Below are 18,639 nucleotides of genomic sequence, written 5' to 3'. Positions count from 1 at the left end.
GAAAGAGGCTGGGACTTTTTTCCCTTCTCCTCCTGATATAAATCTTTGAGAGGCAAACAATTAGAAAACCCTACTGGCCATAGTGGCAGGAGAAACCAGCCAGGAAGCAAGGACCCTTCACAGTGCCATGGCCATGGTTAGAAGGGGTTACTCCATGGCTGAGCAGAGGGCTTTGGTGGGAGCAAGGGCACAGATCAGGCATTCACCAAACTGGGGAGGCTCTGACATCCCATTTCCAGTCCACAACATCCCATTTTCCAGCCCTCAGCATCCCATTTCCAGTCCACAACAACCAACAGCACAACCTTAGCAAAGAGATAATACCTGAACATGGCTGGAGCATTCCCAACAGAGCCAAGCCTCCCCCAGCCTCTGATCTAGGAGTATGATTTTATCTTGGACACCACACAGCCTGGAAGGACATTCCAGTGTTGCAGCTTCTGTGAACCTAGGAAAGATGCTGTAAGTCACATGGAGCCCAAGAACATCCCCTCTGCACCCAAAACAGCAAATCTGAAGTGCATTTCCTTGCACAGTACCTGGGCCATTATTAACAGCCATGACCTTCAGCTGATCCCCACGAGCCCTCTCTCGTCTGCAGTGATGTGGTGCAGGGCCAGTGGGTGGACAAGAGGCTGTGCTGGAGCCTGGCACCAATTTCATGCTGACTTTGACCCTGCAAAGGCTGCAGGTTCCCATCAGCCCAGTCCCAAACATCCCTCCAACATCTCCCAAGAGCTCCTCTGGTGTACCAAGCCACAGGCCATGTCTCCCTGGGCCCATGGCTTGTCAGCACCAGAAGCCTCAGCACATCCTTGTCCAGGAGGAAAGCAAACAGCAAACTTAACCATCAAAGGTCTTCTGCAGCAAAGCCACAGGAGCTGGAGGGCAGCCCCATTTCTAAGGGAGAACTGATAGTGCTGTAGGTGTGCTTGGGGAGGGGGCAGAAACGCTGCAAATGGGAAGCAGGGTGGTAATCAGGAGCATATGTGTAGGTGTTGGAGCATGCCAGGTGCTACAGAAGTGCTAAGTGTTATTACTATGGCCAGGAAACTGGCTGTGAAAACCAACTGTACTCCACATCCCCTCCCTCTGCACCTTCTCCAGGGTCTGGACCCGAGACTCCCCATCAGACTCAGGAAAAGAGGAACCAGCCTGAAGGTGCCTTTGGCTGCACGCTGTGGTCAGACAACCTGTGTGAAAAGGAGAGGAGAGGAGCAGAGAGGACCAAGGCTCAAAAGGAGCATTGGGTCTGGTTCACCTGCGGCCAAGAAGATTTTGTGCCCTGTCAGAGTATGGTGCTGTCCCTCAACACATGTTGAGTGCTGTAGCAGCACAGAAGGATGTTTCCACATGTGAGACTCATTTTGTGGCCACCCTGCCCAAAGTAATCTATCTCAGAGCTCCTGGCCCTGGAGGGAGATTCCCCTGTGACAGCACCGAGCTCATTTCTGCTCCACCTTGTGTTTCTAGGATGCCCCACTTGGTTCCACAGCCAGGGCTTGCTGGTGTGGAGCAGGGCACAGAGCAGGGCTGAGCCCTCCCTGCTGGCAGGATACAGCCCACCAGCAAGCCAGTTTGGTGTGGAGTGGCCAAAATATGAGATCCCCCACTGAGTCCCTGAGCATCCCCATTTCTGGCTATAAATCCTTTCCAAGGAGGAGTCTTCAGAGAGGGGGGCTGAGATGATCCACAAGCTGCAGCCACCCCCCGTCCCCTCCCCGAGAGGAATTGCTCTCACACAAATGAAATGTGTGTAATTAATGGGCAGGGGGCTGGACAGGTCTGAGATGAAAGCGTTTCCTGGACTTGTCCTTCATTTGCATGGTATCAGAAGCTGTTCAGAAGGTGTGACTTTTCCCACAGGGAGCCCTCAGTTCGGTGGCACAATAAAGCCAGAACTTCTTACCCAGAATTAATTAAAGGAGGGGGAGGGGGATGGCAGGGAAATGTTTGAAAGCTGAGCCTGATGCAATAAACAAACAGCCCAGTCGTCCTTCCCAAGCTAGAGCCTGCCTAAGGGAGCCTGGGTGAGCCCCAGTCCCGCCACGGCATCCTACAGCCCACCCAGCTCAGTGGGCACCCATATCCACGCAGACCTCATGGAAACGTTGTAAACTGAGAGAAGGGGTGGGAGCAGAGACAGCATGTGCCAAAAGATTCGGGGTTTGGCTGAAAAAGCAGGGGTGCAGCCCCTGCTCAGACAGCACATGCCCCTTTTCTTGCCACTTCAATTTATTGCTGCCTGCTCCTGTACTGCTGCCATAGAATCACAGAATGGTTTGGATTGGAAGGGACTTTAAAGGTCTTCTAATTCCAAATTCCCCGCCATGGACAGGGGTACCTTCCACTAGGTCAGATTGCTCAAAGCCCCATCCAACCTGGGATGGAGCACCCACAGCTTCTCTGGGCAACCACAGCAGCATTTAACCTGAAAACATCTCTTTCTCCTGCCTGGTGCTGCCCTGGCATGTTCACCCCTCGTTTACTTCTTACCCTGTGTTAGCTGGCTGGACCAGATGGGCTTCCCCATGATCTGACAAGGCAGGGTCTCCCAAGCTGCTCAGCTCCTTGTCATCAGCTCCAGCCTTGCCACTGTGCCCGGATGGCACCGCGTGGTGAAGCCCTGTCCAGGCAGGGACACCCCTGCTCAGAGCTCAGGATGGGGCCATCATCCCTGCTCCAACAGCCAGGGCAGCAAGGCTCCTCTCCTGCTTCATCTGCCAGCTCCCTCGAGCAGCTGGTGGCAGTGAGGGGGCTGCAGGGTGACACTGGGAATGGTGGCAAGAGCAACAGGCACATGCCCCCCACAAGGACTCAAAGCAGGGGTTTCTGCCCGAGACACCCACGCTAACAGCATGAGCTAACAAAAGCAAACACCCATCCCCAAAGCCCCCCTCCCCAGCCCTCTCAGCACCAGCCCCATCTCAGCACCCCGCAGTCCCCAGGGCCCTTGGGTGGCTGTGATTCTCAGGCTTGCTTCACACACCTGCTGAGGAAAGAAAAAGTCCCAGCTGCTGATTGACCCTATTCATTCAAATAGCAGCCAGAGTTCCTGTAACTGTGGAGGGACAGCAGATATCACCAGGGCTGTCCCCAGCTCCCTGCATGGGCGGTGGAAGCCACCAGCCCTGGAGACCCTGTGCACGGCAGCCTGCAGGGCCCGGGAAGAGCAGAGCTCCTCCAGACTTTCCAAGGATGAAGAGGTATCACTGCAGAGACAGGATATGAGGAACCATTAATTAATTCACTTACTCATTAACTTACTAGAAAGGGGGTCTTTCATCTTCCAAGCAATGGTGAAACAACCTTTGTTGACTAGGAGCTAAAGTCAGACAAATTCAAATATACAAAGTCTGGAGCTGTAGTGCTCCATGGGCACCCAAAAGCCCTGCAATGAAAAGTGGCTGAGTGACCACGGACCAAGTGAGCTGGGGATCCCTTCCCAGGGCCAGGCCTGGGTGCCTTGCACTGTGGCAGGGCAGACAGCAGGACCTGGGGGCTGCTGTGGCACAGAGCTGTGCGGGGACACAGGAGTGTCCATAGCCACCTCAAACCCCAGGCTGCTGGCTGCTCCCTGCTCCAGCTCTTGGCTGCATCCCAGGATGGCAGGGAGGGGGGAACAGCCTTACTGGAGGCTGAGCACCCACACCATGCCCTTCCCTACCACCGCCGGGGCATTTGTAACCAGACAGGAGACATAGAGCCAGACCCTGCCTCTGCCACCCGTACCTGGAGCAGGCACCTGGCACCAATTCACTCATGTTCACAAAGCCATTAGGAAAAGCAGTTAGACAAATTAAAGGAAGAAAAGCAACCATTAAGGACTATCAAACACCATCTCTGCCTGGGGAAAGACCAGGAGCAATTCACTTTTAATTCCTGTCGTCTGTAAACCACAACAAAGTCTGCCCCCACTGTAATCCTCAGGCTTCTGCAGCCCTTGGGTCCCTCCTGGAACAGCCAGACAAAAGCCATCCATGCTGTCCTGTGGCTCAAGCAACATCCCTGATCTCCCTGGTGCAGCAGCAAGGCCAAGTGCTCAGCCCCTTCTTTTCCCTCCTTGAGGTTATTGACAAACACTGCCGGCTCAGCCCAGGCTGCTGGGGCAGCCAGGGGAAGACCCAGTGAGCACTAGGAGATGTCACAGGCACCCCATGGGCATTGCAACACACACAGGGCTGGCACCAGTGATGGTGAGATGCACCTTGCAGGGCTGCTGCACTTGGGCAGTTTAACACATTCCACAGTTTTATTCCTGCACGCTTCCATACCTTAGAACCACTCCATATCTGAATCCCTGGTCAGCTCCTGCAAGCAAGAGCCAGCACTGCAGCAGGGATGAGTGTTCTCTGAAGGAGGGGATGCAACAGCCCAGTTTGCACAGCCCCCAAGCTCTTTTGGGAAAGAGAGGAGCAAATAGCAGCTTTCTCTTGGGAAGTTTCATCCCATCCATGAACGCAGTGGTCAAGGCTCCATTGCACTATGTCCCCATTCAACCTGCAGTGGGCCTTGCTCCCACATCTCAAGAAGTTGGCATCTGCACATTAAGTCTGGAATTTGCTGCAAGGAAAACCATGATTTCCACAAGACTCATCCGGGTCCAGAAGCTTGGGGCAGTCTCCCACTTTCCACAGCTGTTCCCAGGGGAAGGAAATTGCAGCAAGCAGCAGCCTCAGCCCCATCCTGCACCTCACTGCCATCCTCCTTCATCCCTCTCCAATATTTCTGTCCAGCCCCAGCCCCTCCCTGGAAAGCATCAGGCTCAGTTAGACTAATACAAACTTTTAATGCACATATTAAATAAATATTTCAATCATTTCATATTCAATTTGTACACAACTGAAACAAAACAAAAAATCCTCAAGGAAACAGGAAAAACCTCAAACAATCAAAAAAGATTGCATGAAAAGTCACCCCTGGTTCTGGCTCCTATCCAGTGTCTTTGTTTGCCCTCCCCGTGAAGAATGATTGGTTTAACCCTTTGGAGAGAGTCACAGTCCCAGGGCAGCATGTGCAGAGCAGGGCTGGCTGAGGATGCTCACTCAAGAGATTAAATGTTTCCTTTGTTTTTTTTTTTTTCCTTCTAAATATAAAATTGGGCTTCTGTCAACACAGAAATTTTGAAAGAAACCCCCTTCTTTCCTAGGGGGGCAAGGGTGGCAGTACTTCTGATCAAAGAAGAAGCTGTAGGAGATGGTTGGCAATGGAAGCACCAACTATTATGACAAGATACTGAATATCACAACAAAACAGCCTGAAATGGCTCCACAATAATTTGTAAACTTTGTTTAATTTTATGGATGAAACCTTGCATCTCATAAAAAAATATAGACAGAAAAAAAATATCAATTTTTGGTGAGAAGTTCACATTTTCCACATGGGGAAAAAATAATACCAGTTATCAGCCCGCTCCACAGCAGCTGTACCTTAGTACTTTAAAACAAACCAAATGCCAAAGATGCTCCCGTGGGTAAGAGGTACCAAGTCAGTTCAGGACTTTCTCTGGGGAATCCATCACCCCTGTCCCCTCCTGAGAAAAAAAGTAAGTTGAGAGTTGTGAAGCCAGCAGCATTCTCAGAAAGATGCGACTTACAGCAACCCCTTCCTCAGCCAAAGAAGCAGGCACATCCAAGGAAAGAAAGCATCCAGTGGTCCTCACCCCGGGTGTCACAGTCAGCGCCCACTGGCAGTGTCCCCACATCACCCAGGCTGCAAAAACCACCTCGGAGGCCTCCAACCACCTCCAAAATAAATCCCCTCCTCTTAGCTGGTTCCAGCTTCTCCATCTTCTCCAGCAAGCACAGCATTAGTTCAGTTCATTTAAGTAGCACATCGCTTCCACATTTGGATTTCTATGGTTTTTTGCTCGTTTGTTTTAAACATGATTTTTTAACTCCTTTCCCCCTAGAGCTACAAAAAAAAAATATTACAAAATAAAGCGCAACCCCAAACAGACTAGAACATTTCTAAGTGAAGGGCTCTTCTCCCTTCACCAGTCTTTGAATGTTTCATTACTTTTAAAGCTGGAGTACAAAAATAGAGCCTCTCTCATTTTTTTCCTCTTTTTTTTTTCCTTTTTTTTTGTAAAAACCAAACCCCCCCCCCCCCCAAAAGTACCAACAACTAGAGCAGGTAATTTTTTTTTATCCTCCCCCCTCCCCTTTTTTTTTTTTTTTGGTTTTTTTTTTGATACCCATATGGGAAAGTCTCTACATATAGTCCACCAAGCTCAGAGGCGCATCCTCCAGGAGAGATGCAGGCAGAGGAGGCAGGGCCGGGCACATCAAGGGCCCGCTCGGGAGTTTCTAGTCCTTTTACTCCTCCGGTTGAAGGGGTAGTTGAGGAACTCAAAGCGTCTGTGGGGCTCGGTGGTCTGGTGGCCCTTGGGAAGCCTCTTCATGAAGTGCACCTCGCGCTGGTGCTGCCGGGTCTTGGAGCCCTTGCGCGGGCGGCCCTTGCGGGTGAAGGCCATGTACCAGCCCTCGTACTTGGCGTTCTGCAGCGCCGTGTAGTTGTTCTCCAGCACGATCTCCGTGAACACACAGTCCTTGCCTTTGCCGTTGCTCTGAGAAGGGGACAGGAGCAGAGGTTTAAGCAGCGGGCACTTTCTCAGAGGGCTGCCTCTCCCTGCCCCGCCCTGCGCTGGCTGCAGGGTTGCAGGGCTTGTGGGCAGCCAAAGGCTCGCTTCTCCCACAAGTCAGAATTGCCCAAAATGTGCTTTTCCCTAACAAGCTGCAGTGAGAAGGCATTGTGACACAAGCACTGCTCACTGCTGCTTCCGTGCCAGCCCAGCTGGTCCCAGCCTTAATTTCCCCCACACCCATAGGGGAACGTCGCAACCTTAACTTCCCCCACATCCATAAGGCAACTTTTGCCTCCATCTGTGCCCGGATGTAACCATAAGCAAACTCTCCATCCCAAATCACCTGCTCGTCCTGTCCCCCTGGGGTCTTTAATATAGGAGGGGCATTGAATGGCAGGAGAAGCGACACAAGATCAGTGGTGACAGTGCCCATGGATGCAGGTGGGTGAGGGAGCATGGGGTAGCCAGGAACTGAGTTCCCCCCATAATGGACAGTAGCAGGACTAGAGAGGGACCCACATCAGGCAGCCCCCAGGAAGCAGCTGCCGTGGAAAATCCTTGCAGATAATCACTGTTCCGGAGGGATTTTGCATGTCCAGCCCCCCCACCACGGGAAGGGGCATCAAGGCACAGAAGCTGCATGACAAACCAGCAGGTGGTGGGGTCTGGCCTTGGGGCCAGCCCCATGGAGCATCTTAACATTCCTGGCACTTGTACCATGTAATCGTGGAGAATAGACCAGCAATCCGCCTATTTGTCCGGAGAGATAGAAGGAATGTGCCCCACACGCACCCGCCCACCTCCCCTGCTCCCCCTCAGGCTGCAGGATGGCCTGTCCCCCTGCCCCCAAAAGGCAGAGCTCCTCTCCTGGCAGTCCCCACTCGTGTCCCCAGCAGCTCCCTGCCCTGCCCATACCCTTGCACCCTACCTTGCCAATCAGCTTCCCCTTCTTGTTCATGCAGATGTAGAAACCTGTGGCTGCCCCCTTGATACGCACGCGGCTCCCAAAGGTGTCTGTCTCCACGATGAGCTTGGCTGAGGAGAGCAGCAGGGGAGAGAGGGAGGGAGGTCAGAGGGGTAGGGCTGGCACAGGTATGGAGACCCCAGCAATGCACCCCAATGCTGGGCACTGCAGGCAGCTGGGCCAGAGAGCCCGAAAATCAGCACACGTGGTTAAGATACAGCCTGTCCCCTCTCCCCCTTACCTTGCCCCTATGCCCCTGCATGACCTTGGACATGTCCCTTTGCCACCTTAAGCTGTGCTGGATGGGGAGTAGCCCTGTTTTACCCAGCTCCACAGAGCTCAGTGGCTCGGGTGTCACAGAGATGTCCCAGATGGATGCAGGGCAGTGAGCAGGGCACACTCAGAACAAGGCAGCTGCCCTGCAAACTGAGGCAAGTCTGGGAGTGCCTGTGGCCAAGAACCAGACAGGCACCTTCTGCAAGTGCACAGTGTGCTGCCAGCTGTCCCCAGCCCAGGGGACACCGCTCCGTGTCCCTCTGCCAGGCCGGGGCTGCAGGAGGAGCAGTGACTTTGCAGCTGGCAGGGGAGGCGTGAAGGGTACAGCCACCCTTTTAATGCCTTTCACCTTTGCACGAGTCGAGAGGGCGTATTGATTTGGTCTCAGTTTTTTAATGGAGGCATCGATCGACTTCCGAAGGAGCTATGCAAATTGCTGGGTCGATGGGCCGCCTATAAATAGACCTGTCACCTTCCCTCCCTGCCTTCACCCTGGGAACCCAAGCCCCAAAGCCCATCCATTCCCAGGGAGGGGGGAGGACAGGGACAGGACATCCTTCTTCCCGCTCCTGCAGCTGCTGTCCCCAGAGCAAGCCCCGCTGGGAATGGTGGCTACCTGTTTGCACCTCAAAAGGTCTGTGCCATGCCAAGCACCAAAGAATTCCCCACGATGCTGAAAAGCCAGCTGTGACTGTCCCATCACCTCTGGCTCAGCATCAGCCCATAGTACTGTAAGTGCTATCCAGGAGGCAATTAGAGGACAGGCCACAAAGGTTCCAAGCCTACACTCTTATTATGGGGTCAAGCCTGTTGATGCCTTATTTATCCTCTCTGATTCCTGCACAGGGGCTGCTCAGTTTCTCAGGACTGCGGTTCACTGCAGCTTGCACATCTCTATGCCAGGATGCTCAGCCTCTAGTGAGCCCCAGTGATGGCAGTGATGGGGCTCTGGAGTGGGAGGCTCTGCAGGAGGATGCTTCAAACAGCACAAGGAGGCTGTAGGTGTGCACACAAGTTAAACTGAGCCTAAATCACACCCTGGGCTAGGGGCAAATGGCCTTTCTGTCTCTGCAGTGCCTCAACCCTGTATCCCTCTTATGACAGATGCTACTGAGGTCAATGGCACCAAGGGTGGGGACAGCAACTGGCAGCTGCTGAGCTGACCAATGGAAAGGTCATCCCCAAATTTGCTGGGGCCAACTGATTTGGTGCTGTTAGACAGGCCAAGCTTGATGTGCATGCAGGCACCCCCTCCTGTCAATATCACCCTGCAGCATCTCCTGCCCCTAGGCTACCATGCACTCACATTCTCCTACTCCTAGGCAGGCACAGATTGAACTCAATAGACAAGAAATTTGGGAAGAGAGAACTCCAGGCTGCGCAGATCAATGCCCAGAGCCTGACAAGCATCCAGCATCCCCAAAACCATCCACGGGAGGGACAGCACTCTGCAAACAAAGCACTGAGACAGTGACCCCCTATTTATCTATATTGGGGAAAGGGGTGGAATTGATCTTGGAGGCAGTAAAAGGTTTGAGGAGAATTGATTTTTCTCTCTGAGAGATAGAAAGAGCTGGGAGGGAGGGAGGAAGGGAGGCATGAAGAGGGAAAGAGGGAGGGAGTGGGGAGGCCTTGGCCCCAATGAGCACAAAACCCTGCTTTAAAGATGCACATTGCTTCTCTTTTGGACTTTTCTCTTTTTTTCTTTTTTATCCCCAAAGGGCAGCTGTGATTTACAGCCACCAGACAGGTTTGCTGGCCTGCACGAGCCCAGCCCATGTGTCGCTCCAGACCCTTATCCACAGAGGATGAAGACAACCTGGCCCCAGGGACTTGCACCCCTGGACCCTTGCAGGCAACATGTGAACTCTGCAAACTCCAGCCCCAATCCACAGAAAACCCTGGGCACAGACAAAAGCCAGCAAGTGGGCAGAGAGCTGTGCTGGAGTCTCCAGCCACTCGTGGGGTGGAGTCCAAGCTGCAGCTGGCAGTGGTTCTCTTGGTGAAAAGCACAGCCTGGGAGGGACAGGCTGGGCTGCACCAGCCGCCCGCCTTCCCTTAGAATTAAAAAAAGTCAATCAAATATTGACAATTAAGACAAATAACTGAAAACACCGGACTCGATGTTAAGTCGGCTGTAAAAGTGTCAGCGTGGGGAAAGGGGTCATCTGCAAAAATAAATCAACCCCTTTTACACGCCCACCCCCAAAAATGAGACTAAAAAAAAAAAAAAAAGAAAAAAGCAGAAAGAAGGGCTTGGGGAGGGGGGGGATCTTTGCTACAAAAGTGGATTTCTAAATAACATTTGGGGGGATTCCTTTTTTTTATTCCCCTTCCTCTTTTGGGGAAGGGGGGAGGCTTAACGTTTTCAACTCTATTCTTTCATTTAAGTGACAGATTTATCCCAGTAAAATTATGTTTCATGGTCAAACTTTGAAGGGAAAGTGGCTACGTAAATGCTGAAAAAATGCAGCGAGACACACTTGATCCCCCAACTGGACTGCGAAGAGGAGAAAGTATTCAGGAAATGTTAAAAAAGGTGAAAGTAAGAAGCGCTTTAATAGTTCTTCCAGACATGGGGGCCTCCCTAGAGATTCATACAGAACAATCCTGAACCTCTATTTTAACATTTACAGACTTGCAACTCTTTTAAAACTTTACATCTGAAAAACTGCTTGTTCTCTTTCTGGTTTAGATCAGTCTTCATTTTCCTCCTTAGCTCTTCAAATGCTTAACCTTTTTTTATTACATTTTAATAGAGTTTTTCAAGCCACCACCAGTCCCCTCCTTCTGGCCGTATTTAAACCTGGTTGTTATTTAAATATGCACTAACTGTTTTTTAAAATCCAGGCGTTAGAGGTCTAAAACAAGATGGGATTTTCTTTTTTTTTTTTTGCTTCAGAAATTAGCTACTGCCCTTTCAAGTTAGAGCTGCTCCAGGAAGGGAATAATTCATTTGCAAGATTAATTCTGGATATATGGAACATCACATAGAACCTGCACTGTGCTTGTACTGATAATGTCCAGCGTAAAATTTTCAGCCAAAGCAAAATGAAGAAACAGCCCCCAAAAACCAGAAAGGCAAAGAAAAAAAATTGTTTCCACTAATCTACCCAAGGAAGAAAGGGAAAACGCAGCTAATACCAAAGAAAACCAGTTGTGATACCTGTGTGCAACACCCAGGAGCACAGGCACTTCCCTGCCCGGGTGCGGGATCAGGCCTCCCGCAGCCGGCCCCGGGGCTCGCTGGCCCCTCTGACCCCTGCACTGCCTCTGACCATCCCAACACGATCAAAGTGTTTGGGCTTCGAGAGTCCCCAGCGGAGGGACCGGTCCCCTTGGTGGAGGTTTTGGGGAGGGGGTGCCAGGGTGATGCAGAGGGGCCGTGGCAGAGCGCAGGCTCTCACGTTTGCAGAGTCCCTGCTTTGTCTCTGGAGACACCGCAGCATCTTTGCCTGCAGCTGACTGCCTCGCTGGCCCTTTCCCCGTGATTTGTTTTGAGAAGGAAGGGATGGGACAGGAAAATGCCACTTCAGACAGTCCTAGATCAGGGAAGGCTTCCAAAGCAGTCATTCCCTGTCTCCTCCCTACCTCTTCTTTTTCAAATTTACTTTCCATTTCTGTTTCAAAAGAAAGTCTCAGGGATTCCCATCCCTTAAAGAGCCAGGATAAAATGTCTGACGATGCTCAGGATGCCACAGCCCCAAGCCCTCTGAGTCAGGTGCAAGAATTAAAAGGAAAGAAGCAGAACCTATCCTTCAAGAATTGGTCCCCTCCCTTGGCACAGGGAACCTGCCCTCACCTTGAATCACACAGCTGCTGATTACTGACCCCTATGTTCTCCTTTTACAAGCCCCCACAAGCTGAACGATTTTAACGATTTCTGGCTAACAAACAGGACGGAAATCATCAATCGCCACGCCGGGCTGCGAGCACCTCCCCAGCTCCCCCCACCGCGTGTCCTTACCGTGCACATCCCCATCCTCTGCCATGGCATTGATTTTCTTGTTGTCCAAGATCTGCACATGTTTCCCGCTGGTCCGGCTGTACAGCTGGTAGGTACGGACAAGCCGCCGGCTGAGCTGATCTGTCACCAGGCTCTGCTCCCTCACATGCTGTGTAAAATTAGGTGGGGACTGAACAGTTACCTTTAGGAAATTAAAAAATATACAACACACCATTATAATCTCTACTCCTCAGCGGGGCAAGCGGGCTGAGCTGAGATCCCCGGCCTGCGGCTGGGCTTTACGGGAGGCAGGAGCCAGGACCGCGGCGGTGCCTCCTGTGCCATCACAGCCTCTCCAGGAAAAGGAGCATCAAGCTCGGGGACACAGAGCCCTGTACAGAGCTGTGCTCTCTCCAGACATGCCCTAAGCAGAGGTGCTGGTAGCTCAGGAGTAGAACAGGGCTTGGGGACCCCAGAGGCCCCTCCAGGACTCAGTGGCTCCTGATTGGGACTGGGGTACCTTGAGATGGGAATCAAGGCTGGGAGCTGGGGGGGATCAAGGTGGGACACACAGGATGGCACTACATTGCCCTCTCAGGGGCTGATGCTTTCATCCTACACCTCTCTCACCTCTGCAGGAGCATACAACTGCTCCAGCTGCCCTGGGCACACACCCCAACAGTTTCAACAGCTGCCTGTCCTCTGGGTCTCAGGCTCTTTATTTGCTCCCAAGTACCCCACTTATTAAGTTCTTCAAACACAAAGTTCACAGAGATGGTAGGACTATGAGGCATAAGAATTACAAGAAAACCATACCCCAGGGCAGGTATTTAGTGGTATGAGCACCCAAGGATACCAACATGCCACCCGTGCAAACACAGCTCTCATCCCCAGTCAGCTGTTTGCTGCCAGCACGGGCTCATCCCTAGCCCCAGCACACCAAGCCACAGCTGAGCCCGTCCTCTCCAGCCCCAACACTGCTGCTCCTGGGCTTTAAATGATTTTCACGAGCGGCCAAACCTGCTCCCCCCTCAGCCCCGGCTCGCGAGCTGGCACAGAAGTCTTTTTCCCCCCTCGTCTCAAATCCCTCTTTTAAGTCTGGAAAGTTTCGCTGCTCCCTGACATTTATAAAGATGTATTCTGAGCAAATGTTAGGAGATCGCTCCTTTCAACATCAGAAGGCTGGGGCTACCCCCCACCACCCCCACGTCAAATGGGAAGATTTCCTCCTGTCTTAAACAACAACAGAAAACCACAATAAAAGCAAAAGCCGCTGCTCTCCCAAAGCCAGCTTTATAGAGATATCTCCCCTTGACAATGTCATCTCTCTCCCCCTGCTTCTGCCTGTGCATGTGTGTTTCCTATAGAAGGGTTTTGGATAATGCAGCAGGATTCTCTCCCCAGCTCTGATGAGGGTACCATGTGGAGGAGAGGTCATTAGCCATGCTGCTATTTGGTCTCCATCTCATACTCCAAAATATTACAGCTATGTTTTTATACAACTGCACAATCCCAGGGCTCTGTTCCCTTCACTTTTCAGCTGGAAACTCCATTTTTTTCCCCCCCAAGCTTCCAGGAAAATAACAATAATTTTATAAAGTAGCTTAAAGGGCATTTTAAACAAAGCTTCTGCACCTGTAATCTCAGGGGGAAGAGGGGGCTTCACCCCGGTTTGGAGGCGCGCTGCTCCCAGCGACGCGTGCCTGCTGGTATGCGGGTGTTGCACAAGCTCTGCCCGGGATGTTTAATCTATTCATGTCACTTCTGTCTCTGCCGATACAAACCAGCGATGCTAAAGTCTGACACTTTTAAGCTGAATCAAAACCTGCGCTTTTTACTGAGGCTTTTGCATTGTTTCTTTTCCCTTTTTAAATTCTGCTTTACTTTTTTTGGATGAGAGCACTGGGGGGGCACTGGGGGGGGGGGGGGAACGGAGCAGAGGGACGGGGGTATCCACAGTGTAATTAGAGGTCGGGGGGACAAGAATTAAAGCTGCTTTAAGATAACCCTGAGTATTTCCTTGAAATCCCGGTGCTCTCTGCCTCGCAGCCGGAGTCCCCCGCGCCTTATTTTACGTCTCGGGAAAGGTGGGGTCCCCCTCGGCTCCGGCTTTTTACAACCTGGCAACTTTTGTCTCCTGGGTTTTAAGCTGCTCCCCTCCCCTGTCTCCCTCGCTGCCGAGCCGCTCGGCGGCGGCGGGGCACTCCCATCCCCGCGGGGCGAACAAAGCCGGGCAGCCCGGCGGGCACTTACCTGGGCTTGCAGGCAGAGGACGAACAAGTGCATTAACCTGGCAGGGGAGAAGCGGGAGAGAGGCGTGAGCCGGGGGGCTGCGGGCGCGGGGCGGGAGGGCTGCGGCTGCCGGTACTCACACGTAGCTGAAGAGCGAAGAGCAGGGGTCCATCGCGGCGCCGATGCGGGGCCGGGGGCGCGGGGCCCGGCGGCGGCGGGGAGCGCCCGGGGGGCGCGGCGCTGTCTCAGCTCCTCGCTTCCTCTCGCCCTGCCGGCACGTCCTCGCCCCAAAGAAAGGAGGGCACAAGCGGCTACAGAGGGGAAAGGCCCGGCGGCCCCACCGCCCGGCCAGCCCCCGGGGCGCTCGGCCGGCGGCCCCGCTGCCTCCGCGGGAGGCGCAGCCGACCCTCAGCCCGACGGCGGGGGCGGGGGAAGCCCGGCCGGACCCCGGCTCCCCTCCCGGTCCCGGCGGTACCTGCCGAAGCGGAGCGAGCGGCGGGCCAGGTGTCGCCGGGGCTCGGGGCTGCCGCTAAGGACCGGGCTCCGCGGCCAGCGCTCGGCGGGACTCCCTGCCCAGCCCGTGCCTCAGTTTCCCCATCCGTAAAACGGGGTTTAAGGGCTCGGAGGGTGGGTCGGGGACGCGGTTCCCCCCGCTGGGGGTTCGCCGCTCCGCGGGCGCGTTGTGGATTGGGAGCGGGCGGGCGAGCCCTCCCGGGACGTGCCAGACATTAAAAGGATTACCGGAGGAGGGGGATGGAGGGGGCCGGAGTTTCGAGAAGGAGTGAGGCAGAGCAAATTCCGCAACCGGGGTGGGGAAGCGGGACACCCCCGATTTCTTCGCGAGCATCCCCGCCGGGCGCTTACCTTGCGGAGCGGGCGGGCGCCCTCAGGGCCGGCGCTGCGGGGCCATGGGGCCGGGCGGCGGCGGGACGGGGCTCAGCCCCGCAGCCCGGGCAGGGCCGCCGAGGGCTGCATTGTTCCGGCGAGCCCCGGCCCTCCCGGCCCCGCCACCTGTTGCGCACCGGGGCGGGGGCTGCGGCGGGGCTGCGGCGGGCGGCCCCCGGGGCCGGTACCTGGCCGGGGCCGGGGCCGGCGCCGCCTGCTCGGCGCTGAGTGACAGCTGCTAATTTGCCGGCCGTGCCCCGCTGCCGGTCCCCGCGCTCCCCGCGCCCTCCTTTATCTTATCAGAGCCCATAATTACAATTGCTATTTTGCTTCCTCGAATCAGCAATCAGCGCTATCTGCCGCCGCTGGAGAGGCAGCTCCTGTCAGCCGCCCCTGAGTGACAGCGCGGCGGCTGCCCCGCCGCACAAGCACACCCACCCTCACACAGCCCCGCACACGCCTGTGCAGCCCTCCCGCACACGCACAGCCTGCACACAGTCCCTGTCACACGCACACACAGCTGGCACACGCGTGCAGCCTTTCCCGGGAGGTCCCCCCTTCTCACTGGCACCTTTCACACACTCTGCACCCCCAGCACAGCTATCCACGCTTTGCTTTGCTCACCCACCCGCAAATACAGCCCTCTGCCTCGCACACGATCGCACCAGCTGCGGCCACAGGGCAGCTCTCTCTCTCACATGCACTCTGACACCCAGCCTGCACACTTGCCCCCTTGCTCAGGCACCCAACAGCCCTAAACACAAGTGCACCAGCACCTCTCCCCACCACACAATGTGTCACCCCAAAACTCTGCCCACTGTCACTTCTGGGGATGGATCTCCCGGGGTCCTCACCTGATCTTGCTCAGCATCCTCACTGCCGAGGAGTGCTGCAGGCAGGCAGGGGAGCCTGGGCACTGCCCCTCACTGGGCTGACCCCACAGGGCCCAAGGAGAAAACAGTCCCTGCATCAGTATTAACAAACCCAGTACACCACAGGATGAGCAACTGCCTTGTCCTGGCCAAAATTACCCCAAAATTCAGTTCATTGTTCATTTTCCTTCCCTTTTTTTTTTTTTTTGGTGTAAAAAAATGCTTCTAAGAGGGCTTCCAATGTGTAGGAAGAAATCTTAGGGCAAGCCTAAGCATTTAACTGGAAGCATTCAGGAGGACCACAGGAGCAGGCAGGACAGGCACTGACGGTGCTTGGCAGAAGCAGGAGCTGGTTTCCAAGGGCACAACACATTCACACATTCAGCTCATCAGTACAGCACATGGTCAGGAGAAAAACCTCCCAGGCTGACCTGTGTGAACAGCTGATGTATCACAGCACAGGTGAGGTGGTTGCTCCTATTCACCTCTCTGCACTGCCCGAGGAAAACCAGGCAAAACCAGAGCAGGAAACACTAGACACTCCTGATGCTCTAAATTCAGTCAATCCGTACTTTTTTATATATTAAAAAATCAAGGAATTCAGTCTATTTCCCAGATGCTGCTCTCCTTCACCAGTGGCCACCTCTACTTTATCCCTGGTGGGCACGGGACCAGGCAGGCACATGTTACCGTGCACACCACAGTCTACTCAATAGCACCATTTCCAGAACAGCCCAGCCTGCCTTAAATTGGGAGATTTATGGTGTCCTGTACGGGGTCAGAGGCAGCTGCAAGCTGACAGTCCCGTGTGCCCCCTGCCCTCAGCAAACAGGCTCAAGTGCCAGTCATGGCTGTAAAATCAAGCCCGTGTGGGATCACGCAGGGGTGGCCACACTTTGCCTGACAGGGGATGACAGACGACGCTCCTGTCAGCCATCCTCAGGCCTGCAGCCAAAGCCTCCACAGCCCCCACCCCGCCCCACCTTTGGGAAGGGAAAAGGAATGAGCAGGTCGGTGACAGCAGCCAGGGACAGGCAGCACCACGGCTGCTGGGCTCACCCCACCCCTGCTGCTGCTGCCTTGGACCATGGCCACAATCTGCTCCTTGGAGGGAAGATGGGGGCCTGCACAGAGGCATCTGCCTTCTTCCCTTGGTGCTTCCCAGCCCACCTGTGTTTGCATCAAGAGTGACACCCCCACCCCCTTTCGTTTTTAAGTAAAAAACCTTTTTGGATAGGCTCTTGCCCATGCCAGGCAGAACAAGGAAATTCTGCCTGCCTGTCAGCTCCTTCACAGGCCATCTGAGATAAGCCCCCTGGTCCACAGGGTGAGGGTCCCCTCCATCCCCTGGCACAGAGGTTAAATGGCTTGTCTGGCTCTCCTGGGGAGAAGAGAAACTCCAGCCCTGTGCTGCTGAGACCAGCTGGGCCTCAGGCCAAACTGCTGTGGAGGTGGTGGAAGAAAGCCCCTTGTGGCAGAAAGACTTGGGGACCTGCTGTGCCCCCAGCACACCAAGCAGCCACTGGGCTGTGACCCCTGGAAGAGGCTTACCAGCATGGGCCCATCAGAGCTTGTCCTGCTGCCCCACTGCTCCATTGCCCTGGTCTGCAGAGCTGGGACCGTGTTAAGACTGGTCAGATACAGAAGGGTTTTCCTTCAGAGAAGAGCTCATGTTCACGTTCATCAGGGATGTTAAACACTGCAGATGAAGCATTAGCAGCAGAGATGTGAGCTGCAGCCTCCCATCCCCTTTCCCACAAAGCTGAGGGTACCAAGGTGCAGCTACAGGGCTACAACACCAAGAAGCAGGAGCTGAGGGAGGAACAGGGCATGGAGGCATCAGTCCCAGCCTGGCTGGGGTCCAGGCTTGGTCTCAAACTTTGACCTCCTTCATCCCACACAGAACCTGCTGGCAGCTGGGAAGTGGAGGCAGCTCCTGGAGCAGCCCAGACTGAGGTAAGACAGGAAGCAGACCAGGAGAGGATTTGAGATGGAAGAAGCAGCAGGTGAGGGACTGTGAGACTCTGGGAGGGGTCTGTGCCACTGTACAGCAGGGACTGGAGAGAGCACCGCAGGTGCTGAAGAAAGCTCTTCCCATTCCCCTTGTGATGCTCAGCACGGCACCCCCACAACCCAGAGCCACCCCAGCACCATCCCTTCTCTGTCCCAGGATCTCCCTTGGCACATCTGCAGGACAGAGCCAGATTCCATCTCCAACTTCCTGCCTGCTTCTTTATCATCCCTGCCTAGCCCAGTTCTAGCCAGAAATGGTGCACACGCACCCCTTTCCTTGTGCAGGATGAGAAACAGTGGTGTCAGTTCCTGCTCCCCACAAGAGATCAAAGCCAGCAAGGAGCATCAGCCTGAAACCTCTCCACCAGCACCCCTTCTTTCAGAAAGGCAGAGACAAGAAAAACAACATCAACCACAGCTTCAGGGGCAAGCAGTCCAAACTGGGCTGAATGGAGACAAGGGCTGTAGCAAACTGGGAGCTCACATCATAAGAGGAGTCTAGGAGAATTTGGAGTGAGGGGATGCCATCAAAACAGCGACAGGAGTTTTGCCTTGAATACCTCTTTCAGGGAGAACTACCAGTGGATAGTTTCAGGGGAAACTATCAGGTGGAGAAGCAAGCAGGACGCTGCTGTCCCTCACAGAGAGAAACCAACAGGCAGAGTTCCCTGCTCCTGCCAGGCAGGGACACAGACAGGACCACAGCGCTAATCCCGACCGATGGAGGAGAGCAGTACCTGCAGCAGCACACGGCAGCAGCGAGCCGGCCCGAGGGCGAGGAGAGCTCTCTCTGCAGGTGCAGAGGGCTCAGACAGCCGGCAGAGCAGTTGCCTGGGGGACTGTGAAAGGTGACAGACAGTGCAGG

The 18,639-nt window shown here is 54.4% G+C and overlaps 1 protein-coding gene across 2 annotated transcripts; it reads right to left on the bottom strand.

Annotated features, from left to right (window-relative positions):
- Positions 1 to 6,170: 6,170 nt before the first annotated feature.
- On the bottom strand, positions 6,171 to 14,330 carry FGF8 (fibroblast growth factor 8). 2 transcript variants are annotated; one of them, XM_039709159.1, is made up of 5 exons: positions 14,145 to 14,330; positions 14,026 to 14,062; positions 11,794 to 11,974; positions 7,515 to 7,621; positions 6,171 to 6,568 (listed from the first exon to the last, which is right to left on the bottom strand). In XM_039709159.1, the coding sequence occupies exons 1-5, from the start codon at positions 14,174 to 14,176 to the stop codon at positions 6,287 to 6,289; spliced, it is 639 nt and encodes a 212-aa protein (XP_039565093.1). In that variant the 5' UTR covers positions 14,177 to 14,330; the 3' UTR covers positions 6,171 to 6,286. The 2 variants fall into 2 exon arrangements, with proteins under 2 accessions (XP_039565093.1, XP_039565094.1); XM_039709160.1 differs by having other exon boundaries at positions 11,794 to 11,941.
- Positions 14,331 to 18,639: the final 4,309 nt, after the last annotated feature.

The sequence above is a fragment of the Passer montanus genome, unplaced genomic scaffold (genome assembly GCF_014805655.1).
Source record: "Passer montanus isolate IOZ18808 unplaced genomic scaffold, ASM1480565v1 scaffold21, whole genome shotgun sequence".
NCBI classification, from domain to species: domain Eukaryota; kingdom Metazoa; phylum Chordata; class Aves; order Passeriformes; family Passeridae; genus Passer; species Passer montanus.
This window is presented reverse-complemented; position numbering and strand designations above follow the sequence as displayed.